This window comes from Lipotes vexillifer, unplaced genomic scaffold (genome assembly GCF_000442215.2).
Source record: "Lipotes vexillifer unplaced genomic scaffold, Lipotes_vexillifer_v1.1 scaffold498, whole genome shotgun sequence".
Classification (NCBI taxonomy): Eukaryota; Metazoa; Chordata; class Mammalia; order Artiodactyla; family Lipotidae; genus Lipotes; species Lipotes vexillifer.
In genome coordinates this window covers 1,114,714-1,126,726 of record NW_006793744.1, presented here as the reverse complement: position 1 = coordinate 1,126,726, position 12,013 = coordinate 1,114,714, and the positions used below count along the sequence as shown (strand labels likewise).

Below are 12,013 nucleotides of genomic sequence, written 5' to 3'. Positions count from 1 at the left end.
CTCTTTCCTTGATGAATATCTTCCACAATGGACAGAGGAGACCTTGAAAAGACAATGATCAGATTCCCTTTCACATTGCCTGGAGTGCCAAAGAAACACAAGCCAGGGGAAATGAAAACAAACCCCCTCCACCCTCCCTTCCATTCCACCTCCTTCCCAGTCTGATGGGTGGTTTTGTGTCAGCGATCATAAGAGCCCCACTGCCAGGGAAAGCAGGGATCCTGATACACCAGAGGCCCCTTTCCCCAGAAAACCATCCTCGGGCATCCCAGAGAGGGTGAAGGTAGCAACAACCACTGGGAGTCTTCTCTGGGAGAAGAAAAGCAGTTCTGTGAGACTCCTGGAGCCAGAGCCCTCTCCTTTCCACTCGAGGACACGTGAATTTAACACTGTTTGACTCACCCATCCATCCTCCACTCATGGAGCAACGCCTCAGGTGAATTTATAATTTCCCTGACATGTCAGGCGTGGACAGATGCCCCAAGGTAATTCTCCCTCGACTCCAAGCCACCTGATTATGTTTTTATGGAGGAAAACAGCGGAAAGCGACACACACTTGGGGCCTCCTCAAGCCATGTGTCTAAAAACAATTTGAAAGTATGAGGGATGGCTTTCCCTCGTTAGAATCTGCATTTCAGCTCACACCCACAGACTCTGATGCTGACTAGCAGGGATGTGACTAAAGTTTCAAATGTGTGCAAAAATCTTACTTCTTAAACTGCTTTAGAAATATCCCAATGTTCATGCTCCGTTTTGCATCCAAGATAGTAATCTGGAAAAAAACAAAGACACGTAAGATTATTAAAGTATGAATAAGAAGAGTTGGAGGAAAGAAGAGAATTAAAACCTATCAAAATACAACACCAATTTTAATGTATAAGAGAGTAATTCCCAATATGTAAATCTGGTGAATAACTGATGTACCTAATATAGTTTTATGAATATCAAAATACTATTATCTCGGGCTTCCCTGGTGGCGCAGTGGTTGAGAGTCCGCCTGCCGATGCAGGGGACACGGGTTCGTGCCCCGGTCCGGGAAGATCCCACATGCCGCGGAGCGGCTGGGCCCGTGAGCCATGGCCGCTGAGCCTGCGCGTCTGGAGCCTGTGCTCCGCAATGGGAGATGCCACAACAGTGAGAGGCCCGTGTACCGCAAAAAAAAAATACTATTATCTCCCCAAATTTACTTTCTGCAATATATATTTCCTTAATGGTAATAATTACATATATCTGGGCTTCCCTGGTGGTGCAGTGGTTGAGAATCTGCCTGCTAATGCATGGGACATGGGTTCGAGCCCTGGTCTGGGAAGATTCCACATGCCACGGAGCAACTAGGCCCGTGAGCCACAACTACTGAGCCTGCGCGTCTGGAGCCTGTGCTCCACAACAAGAGAGGCCGTGATAGTGAGAGGCTCGGGAACTGCGCACCGCGATGAAGAGTGGCCCCCGCTTGCCACAACTACAGAAAGCCCTCGCACAGAAATGAAGACCCAACACAGCCAAAAATAAATAAATAAATAAATTAATTAATTAATTAAAAAAATAATTACATATATCTTTTTGGGGTTTTTTGGCTGTGCCATGAGGCTTGCAGGATCTTAGTTCCCTGACCAGGGATCGAATCTAGGCCTACATCAGTGAAAACGCTGAGTCTTAACCACAGGCCTGCAGGGAATTCCCATATAGATCTATTTTAATATTGTATAATTTAAAATAAATTATATTAACATTTTCTAAATTTTGCAATTTCCTCTTAGAATAGTATAGTCCACATTTAAAAGCCCTAATTTGGAAATAGATGTCTTTGCATAGCAAGAATCATATGAGATTTGAACTCTGAAGCTATTGCAGAGTGAGTCCCAACCCTGATTCAGGGATGTAAAAGGACCAACACTGTTATTTTCAGAAACATAATAAAATTCTTAATATTTTTCTAAAGGAAAATTTTATTTTCATTGGGAAAGAATATGTATGTCCAGTAGCCCTTTTAGGAGGAGGTAATAAAGCGTCCTACACTTTATTTACTCAGAATTTAAAAAGGAAAACTTTTGTGCTGTATTTTACCAAGTCTAAGATGCATTGTTTTTGTTTTTTGGCATATGAATATCTCTGGAATCAGGATATGTCTTATAATATATGGATCATCTTTGATTTAATAAAATATGGTGGCTATTCTAATGTACCATCCAAACCCAGATTTTGGCTGCAATAGATATAAGCTGTTCAGAATTACAGTAGTCTCCCCTTACCCACAGTTTCAGTCACCCTAGGTCAACAGAAATCTGAAAATATTAAATGGAAAATTCCAGAAATAAACAATTCATAAGTTTTAAACTGTGTGCTGTTCTGAGCAAAGTAATGAAATCTGAAATCTCACATCTCGGGACGTGAATCATCCCTTTGTCCAGCGTATCCTGCCCGTTAGTCACTTAGTAGCCACCTTGGTCATGGGGTTATTGTCACGGTACCACAGTGCTTGTTCTCAAGTGACCCTTATTTTACGTAGTAATGACCCCAAAGTGCAGGAGTACTGATGATGGCAACTTAGATATGCCAAAGAGAGGCCGTAGAGAGCTTCCTTTAAGTGAAAAGGTGAAAGTTCTCAATAAGGAAAGAAAAAACTTGTATGCTGAGGTTGCTAAGATCTACGGTAAGAACGAATCTTCCATCCATGAAATTCTGAAGAGGAAAAAGAAATTCTTGCTAGTTTTGCTGCTGCGCCTTAAACTGCAAAAGTTAGAGCCACAGTGTGAGATAAGTGCTTCGTTACAATGGAAAAGGCATTAAATTTGTACAAGATATTTTGAGAGACCACATTCACATAACTTTTATTACAGTACATTGTTATCGATGAAATAAAAATTCGTATTCTAAGGCAAGTCAAGGAAAATGTAAACATAAAAATTTTTCTCTGCCCTTTGGCCTCCTCTTTCCCCTCTACTGTGCATTGAGTATCTGCCTTATGCATCGACCAAACCTCCCCATCAGCAGAAATACCTGCTCAACCATAAAGAGCAACATTCTCCTGGCATCAACAAGATAACTCCTTAGGAGATAACCTTCCTTCTTAATCTTGTAAGGGGCCACCATGACCTATGACCCACTATTCGCTTTGTACGGGTAGATCTGGACTGTGTAAACTGTCAATAATACGTCATTTAATGCACAGTCCTCTGTCTCAAAAATTTATACAACTGTGCTTTGACCTCTAATGGGCGGAACAGTTCTCAGAGCTTTCTGAGAGGCTGTTCCCGGGTTATAATCCTCAATTTGGCTCAAATAAAATTTTCCGTCTTTCTTAGATCAGCTGATCCATTTTTGTTCGCTGACATTATAGTTGGTCTATTCCTTATTGTTGTTAATCTCTTACTGTGCCTAACTGATAAATTAAACTTTATCATAGTCGCGTATGTGTAGGAGAAAATCACAGTACAGATCTTCCTCGACTCATGTCCAGATAAACCCACCGTAAATCGAAAATACTGAAAAATGCATTTAATACACCTAACCTACCGAACATCACAGCTTAGCCCAACCTACTTTAAATGTGTTCAGAACCTTTACATTAGCCTACAGTTAGGCAAAATCATCTAAGACAAAGCCTATTTTATAATAAGGTGTGGAACATCTCACGTAATTAATGGGATACTGTACTGAAAGTGGAAAACAGAATGTCTGTCAGTGTACCGATTGTTTGCCCTTGTGATCGCATGGCTGATGGGAGCTGCTGCACCACCATTGCACCAGCATCACAAGAGGGGCTGTACCGCAAATGGCTAGTGGGGAAAGATCAAAACTCAAAATTCCAAGAACGGCTTCTACTGTATGCCTATTGCTCTCACACCACCATAAAGGAGAAAAATCTTAAGTCGAACCATCATGGGACCATGTGTGTATAGAGGGTTTGGTACTATCCAAGGTTTCAGGCATCCTCTGGGGGTCGTGGAACGTATCCCCCGCAGATAAGGGAGAACTACTGTAATAATTTGGAAGGGTTTTATCAGACTAAAATTTAGACAGAATCTTTTTTCAGGGGGTGGGTATTGTTAAATACAGAAGCCATTTCTTTGGAAGTAAATATCCAGGATACATGGAAGAAAGATAACTTTAAAAGTCCACAATTTTCCCCATTTGTTTTTTGGAAAAGGGAGACGAGCGAAATAGGAATGTTGTTATAAGGCTCTTTCTTTCCAAAAGTATGTGATACACTGTGAACAAAAAAGAATCAGGTTTCAGATTAAATTCCTGATCTCCGGGCCTGCTTCTAAGCTTATAAGAGGCAGCAAGTCTGTTAACCAAAGTTAATGGGACTTCCTGGCTAGAAGGTTAAATTTTTACAAGAGTATGGTTGCCTTCTTTTGAAGACTAATCTTAAACAATCACATTATTTACTGTCCTAGGGGTTTATTTCATGTTAACACAATCACCTGCCAGCCATAAACTAAACTCCCAAGCTAAAAGGACAGGCTCCTTGTTGGAATCCTACCCACAGATTACAGTTCAAGTTCAGTGTAAAGGGAGGGGAGAGGAGAGGGGAAAGAAAGGGTGAGAATAAAACCTGTCAAACTTAACACCCTTTAAGAGGAAAGCTTTTACCAAAGAGAGGAATCTAAATTTAAGACAGAAACTATATGCTTATTATAATTCACAAATTACAAAGTAGGAGCATGTGCATTGATCTGGCTATATATATATATATACATATATCCGAAGAGCTTTCTCTGCACTCACTTCTATCCAGAACGGGGGAAAAACTTTTTATATTTTTTCATTAAATTACCACCTCCTGCTACATTTAACCCTTGACGGCAGCACCCTCCCCGCCTCCACACCCAAGCCACACCCTCATCCTCTTCACCCCTCAACCCTCTGGGACTCTGTATCCTCAGCCTAGATCCATAGCTATTATTGCTGGAAAAGTGGTGGAGAAATTACTGTTACTGTTCCTATTTGACAGATAAGGAAACCAAGCCTCAGAGATGTCATTTTATACCTTCCCCAAAGCAATACTGAACTGAAATGCCCCAGGGTCTCTCTGGTTCCTGTTCACTCTAGTTCCTGTGACTTTCAATATTGCTGCGGATATAGGAGAACAGAGAAGTAGGGAAGGTTCCCCACCAGCCCAGTATCCACATTGGGATACTTCTCTGGGAATGGGGGCAGATCTGCAGAGAGCCATCCACGGGGCCTGGCCGAGGCCCCTGGTGACCTCAGAGTTGTACCTGTGGGATGAAGGCCAGGACTCACGTTCTTGCCAGCTGAGACGGCTGCCGGGAGTGGAGCTCAGGCCGCGGGGAGCACAGGGGGCCACGCCTGGGGCAGCAGCTGTGTCACCAGCGAGGAAACTGGTCACTAATTTAAGGGAATCCGGCAATACTCCTAAGGGAAAACCTGGGCTGGCCATCGCTGAGCAGCGTTAAGGGGGAAGACAAAGCCCAGCACCTCCTCCAAACCACAGGAAAATGAGACAGTTGATAAGGGCAGGGACAGTGCTCTTCTCTCCGGGCATCCTCAGCTCTGCCCAGTGCACGGGCAGTCTCGTCTCAGAGGGCATCACACTCAGCCTTCTAAAGCGGTGTTATTACACAGTCCTTTAAAGAGGGTTATCACTACATGTGTAAATTAGCTTATCTTACTTCCCAAAGGCTTGCCGGCAGTTCAGACGCCCAAGCGTGTGCAGCTAGAGGTGCTTTTGAGTCACTCCCAGGAGCGCACTCCTCGCGGACTGCACAGGTGGAGACAAGCAACCCTGGGAACAGGGGTGAATTGACCTGGCCCCTCCCTCCCCACCAGTTCAATTAATCCGTACCTACTCTTCTGGACACCGCAGGCCTGCTGAGGCAGGTGTACTCAGCACGTACAGAGCTCATGGCCTGTCCCGTTAAAGGCCCACCCAAGAGTTACGCCATCCCTGGTGAACAGGGGAGCAAAGACGTCAGGCGATGGGCTCAGCTCATCCACCGCAAAGACGTCCCACCCGCTCTCGTAACAGTCTCCCCACAGGCCGCCAGGCGGTGGGGCTGTTCAGATCCCTCTGAAGCACTGAAACAGCAGTGCTGCGTGCTCAGGGAAGCATGTGAATGGCTACACCCCCAGCCCCACCTGTTCAAACCTCCATATAAGCTCTCCTCTGTTTCCTCTTCTGCAGTTCTTGCACTCTCATCCATCCACCACAAAATCTGCCTCCCATATTCGTTAAAGGAAGAAGGAACTTTTCTTTTTTAGTTGTGGTAAAATACACATTAACAGTTACCATCTTAACGGTTTTTAAGTGTACAGTTCAGTGGCAATAGGTACATTCACACTGTTGTGGAATCATCACCACCATCCGCCTCCAGAACCCTTCATCTTGCAAAACTGAAACGCTGTCCCCATTAAACACTGACTCCCCGCTTCCCCTCCCCACCCACTGGCAGCCACCATTCTACTTTCTGTCTCGGTGAATCTGACTACCCTGGGTACTTCATATAAGTGAAATCATACAGCATCTGTCCTTTGGTGACTGGTTTATTTCATTTAGCGTAATGTCCTTAAGGTGGAAGAAGAAATTCTTAAATCACTTTAGCTTCAGTTTGTCAAAGGAGGCTTCCTTACCTACTTAAGAAACACTAAATAGTAGTTATTTCAATCCTATGTCAAATCTGAAAAGCAATATTTTAAAAATCTTCCTGTATCCACTAATATAGACTTAGCTTTTGGGTTCTGATGGTTTTTCATTCTTTTTAAATTTTTGGTTGGCTATTCATTGGGAAATGTCCCTCCCCCAGCTCTGAGGAAAAAAATGATAGTCCAGTTGAAGCTTTTTTTTCCCTTTCAAATACTCTACCTAGTTTCTATAGTTCTCAACTGAGCATGTCTCAGAATTCTAGAACATTCTGGGACCATAACAAAAGTTGACAAAGAATGACTGATACCTGAATTACTGTGTGGGAGAATAACATTACTTTTCATAAACTTAGAAAAACCAATCTTCCTTCCTTCCTCTCTCTTTCCTGTCCTCTCTTTTTCTAATAAGCAATTTTAATTATTTCTTATGTGGGATAATTAACTAACACTAATTGTAATATTACCACAGACACCATAGTGAATGACCTCAAGTGTTTCAATGTTTGCATTTTCTTTTTCATTTTTAAATTTCAGTTTTATGGAGGTATAATTGACAAATAAAACTAAGATATTTAAGGTGCACATCATGGTGATTTGATATATGTATACACTCTATACTTGTATACATTCCCTCCATCACCTCACATATTAACTTATTTATTTTTTGGCGAGAACAATTAAGTTCTACTCTTTTAGCAAATTTTAATTACAGAATACAGCGTTATCAGCTATAGTTGCCAGGTTTCACATTATGTCCTTAGACCCTATTCATATTATTGTGTTTTCTCTGTGAACCCCTATTTTGACTTATCATATTGATACCTTATAAGATAGCCCCTTTGCTCACTTGGTTCAGTTCTGTCAGTTCAGTTTACTTTCTTTGGAGGATACCAAATGGCTAGGGCTGTCCTTGCCTTGAGAGCATTTCAGATTCTGTAGGGAGACAAGGGTAGCCCCAACTAACCAGCTCCGAGGGGCTGAAGAGCAGTGTTAACAGATGGACGGGGGCTTCTCAAATGTGAGATCACCAAACTCGGAAAAGAAGGTGGAGTTTGAGTTGAACCTCTTTATTGTTATCCCCAGCAATACGCTTTGTTATTTCTAATTGCTTTACTAAAGTTTATTATTGTAACGTCTGTAGCTTCTTCAAGTTAATTTTTGTCTATAGCAAAGATACAAAGGTAGTATTTCATAACCTTTTCCCCCTTTACTACATGTTCTAACTTACCATTTTAGATGTTGTTCTACCTCAATTCAGCCACTCCCAAACCCAGCTCTTCCCTGTCTCCCAGTAACTTCTTCCTTCGTAGTATAAAGGAACTTATTTGTAGTGCTTTATAGGCCCTTTAAAGCCAGAGCCAACCTCATAATGGCAGGCCATTTCTGTAGGAGGTTATTACATTTCAAGGGAACGTAATCTGATCCGTGGCATGTTTGAGCCTTCAGAATTATGAGCTGTGTGGCAGCAGATGGGAAGGCCACGTTTCCAGGCTCAGGATGGGTCCCTCGGCCAAACATGCTACGTATGTATTCTCCAGTCCACACAGTTTCAACCCTGGACTCCACTTTCTACAGAGTGAATTGGAAGATGTATTACCGGTCCATGTTAGACTATCATTCTGCTGTGTTGTAACTTCTTTAAAGAAAATCTAATGAGGGAAGAAAACAGCATGTACTATATTCTTTTACCAAAAAAAAAAAAAAAAAGTATATATAATACTTCTAGCCATGTTGGAGATAGCATGAAAAATGGAAACTAATTCTGGGTAACCCTCTGTGATGTGACAATATTATCTAATCTGCCCTTAAATCCATCCACCTACACTACTTATCCTACCTGAGTACTGAGAAGTTGAAGAGTTCGATTGCCTTATGATACACAGTCATGGCGACTTAATTTTTCTTTCTAGACTGCTATCTCGCAGATTAGAACCTACATGTGTTAAAGATATCTGCACACCCACCATTCATAGCAGCATTATTCACAAAAGCCAAAAGGTGGAAGCAACCCAAGTGTCCATCAACAAATGACTGGATAAACAAAATGTGGTATATACATACAATGGAATATTATTCAGCCTTAAAATTCTGGTACATGCTACAACATGGATGAACCTTGAGGACATTATGCTGAGTAAAACAGTCCAGTCACAAAAAGACAAATACTGGGACTTCCCTGACGGTCTAGTGGTTAAGACTCTGCTCTTCCAATGCAGGGGGTGTGGGTTCGATCCCTGGTTAGGGAGCTAAGATTCCACATGCCACGCAGCCAAAAAAAAAAAAAAAACAACTCTTCTGAAACTCTTAAATGGTTCTTTAAAAAAAAAAAAAAAAAAACAACTCTTCTGAAACTCTTAAATGGTTCTTTAAAAAAAAAAAAAAAGATACTGTGTGAGGTACCTAGAGTATTCAGGTTCATAGAGACAGAAAGTAGAAGGGTGGCTTCCAGGGACTGGGGGCAGGGGAAAGAATGGGGAACAGCGTTTCAGTTTTGCGAGATGCAGAGGATTCTGTGGATGGATAGTGATGGCAGCCTTCCAACAATGTGGATGTTTCTGTGCCACTGAACTGTACGCTTACAAATTGTTAAGAGGGTGAATGTTATGTTATATATATTTTGCCACCATTTAAAAAATAATTGTTCAGTTTCAGGTTTTTTCTTTTTTTAAAGTTAAAGAAAAACAAACAAAAAGAGTAAAGAAATGTACCTAGGGTGGAGAGAGGCAAAAAGAAAGATTCTTTTAACCTGAATTTTAGATCTGGCCTAAGAAATGGACGTCTCTGCTTCTGCCATAGGTGGGAAAAGATGCCACACACCCTGCCACTTCCTTCCATCAGTGGGTCTTAACCCCTCTTGAAGTCACTAACATAAAGCAGCAAGTTCCACACCGCCCCCTGAACTATCACCGGCCAAATAAACGTCCCCAGTTTATAAAGGACACTGCCCATTCTAACCTGGTCAGCTGCCTCCCCAGGAGCGTGATCAAGCCAGACCCCCTTCTGTGTGTGACAGGGGCTTTCCTGAGACATGAGCTCCGTCTCCATGCACCCGTCTACTCTTTCCTTTAAAATGCTTCAAGGCCAGTAAGTAGAGCTAGGACACACTGGTGAGCATGACCTACTGGCCAGCAGGGAGCCTCTGCTGGGAGCTGGGGCAGAGGCCAGTGTACTAAGGAAATGACTTCTTGCTCCTTCTGACACTGAAAGGATGCACTGAGAAGTAAAAGGCCTTTGCATAAAGGAAAGAGCAGGGAAGGCTAGGTTCAGCACAGGAGGGCACTAAGGACGTCCTGAAGACTTCCTCTCAAATCATCTCACAGCTCACGCCTAATTCTAGTCCTAGGGTTCTCCACATTTTATAATAAATAGACGCTTGGCTATTTCAACAGGGGACCATACCTCCAGCTTCAAGGGCCCCCAAGTGAATTCCTGAGCCAGACAGAGAAAAGAGGTCAATACTGTCAGCTCAAGAATTCAATAATGCAGAGAGCTGCTACTTCATTCCAGAGCCCTGCCTGCCCACTCTCTTATCTAGTCAGCTCTATCTTTGACCTATTTTCTCTGCTCCTTTACAACAGATTAAAAGATGATGCATTTCTGTTGCCCCCCCGCTTTTTTTGTGGTGGGGGGGACAGCATTCTTTTCTTTTAACCCCGGTTTCCTAATTATTGCTTCTAGCAAATAGAGGTTTCTTAATTTACTTTCATGTTTCTAACCAGAGAGTACTTAGAAATGTAATTTTTTACTCAGTTTCTATGATGTTCGGTGACCTGTAGCTCTGAAGCCATGCTTTCATTTACCTTCTTATAACTTGCTAGCTTTATTTTATTTTTTTTTAAAGATTTTTTCGATGTGGACCATTTTTAAAGTCTTTATTGAATTTGTTACAATATTGCTTCTGGTTTTTTTTTGTTTGGGGGTTTTGGCCACAAGGCACGTGGGATCTTAGCTCCCTGACCAGGGATCGAACCCGCAACCCCCTGCGTTGGAAGGCAAGTCTTAACCACTGGACCGCTAGGGAAGTCCTAACTTGCTAGCTTTATATTTTCCTCAAAGTAATACAGTTCCTGTTCACTGGAAATGTGCTTTGTAGAAAGTCTATCTGAAAATAGCTTTATGCTTTGGCTCTCTGGAATCTGTTCCACAATGGCCAACGCTTAATTCAGAGATCCGAAGAACAAAGGCCACCTCACAGCACTTGTGGAAAGAAAGCTGGAGGGAAAAATAAAGATAAAAGTCTAAGGATGTACACTATTTAATGATGTTATTTAATAAAAGGCACTTTGCCTCAGAAACCTCCAGTTAATCTCAGGTAACTGAGTTCAGGAGCTCAGGTTTTTGTTTCAATGGTGACTCATAATACTGGGTTTCAGCAGAACTGCTCCACCAGGGGAAACCAGGCAGATGTGCTGGAGGCAAGGCACTGCCGGGAGGCCAGGAGCGAGGCCTCCAGATAGCATGTTCCCCGCATGAGGTCACCATCCTCTGGGATGTCTGCCAAGATACGGCTCGCATGCCTCTCACACTTTTTTGCTACTCAGCTCAAGCTCATCATTTCCAAAGCAGTTCACTTGCATTATCTTACTTCTCAGTGATTCTAGCAGGTTTTGAAATGTACACAAGTCTCCAAACACAAAACAGTGCAGTGTGGGGAGAGCCATCCCTCCGCAGACCATTCTTACCTCTTCTCTGCCCTCCCTGAAGGACGAATTTAAAGGCCCTCCTCTCCCAGAAGGGGAAGACTTAGTGGTATTTTCTTGCTGCCCAAACAGCTCCTCGATGCTCTTTGTATCAATTTGGTAGTGATGCTGCTGCCTGGCTGCCAAGGTCCAGATGTTGGTTTTGCCACGAACTTGCTCCTCTGGAATGGTTTTCCAAAAAAAGCTCCTTATCCGCTTTTTCTTACCGAGGTGGCTGTAGCCGTTCAGGTGAGAGGTTGGGGGTAGTCCTGGGGGGGGAGGTGGGACCGGAGGCCCCCCAGGCAGTGGAGGGGGAGGGGGAGGGGGAGGAAACCCTTTCCCTGAGTATGGGCATGGTGGAGGTGGAGGGGGTAGAGGAGGAGGTGGTGGTGGCGGCGTTTGCCCAATCATGAATCCAGCTGTCGTGGCAATATTCCCATTTCCTTTATCACTGACCAAGGAGACACAATTCATAACGTGCATAGTACTGTTGCCTTCTAAGGAGATAATTTCTTGACCTTGGGGAAGCAGACAAGCAGACACCAACATCAAATTTGTGTCATACTTTTCCGCCCGCTAGTCTGCCGCCAGAGCAAAGGCAACTGCGTTGTGTGTCATCTTCCAAACCTGCAAAGATAAAACAACTTTAAAATCAGTGCAGGAAAACATTGCTATACTAGCGACTCCCTTCCGAGGCCAGTGCCAGTGCTCCCAGAGTAGTTGGATAT

At 43.1% G+C, this 12,013-nt stretch overlaps 1 protein-coding gene across 1 annotated transcript in view; it reads right to left on the bottom strand.

Moving 5' to 3' along the window:
• FHDC1 (FH2 domain containing 1) overlaps positions 1-11,768 on the bottom strand; it is a 34,274-nt gene extending 22,506 nt beyond the window's left edge. Inside the window, 3 exon segments of the mRNA XM_007466714.1 lie at positions 3-42; positions 711-772; positions 11,289-11,768. Coding sequence (XP_007466776.1) covers positions 3-42; positions 711-772; positions 11,289-11,768 — 582 coding nt within the window.
• Positions 11,769-12,013: the final 245 nt, after the last annotated feature.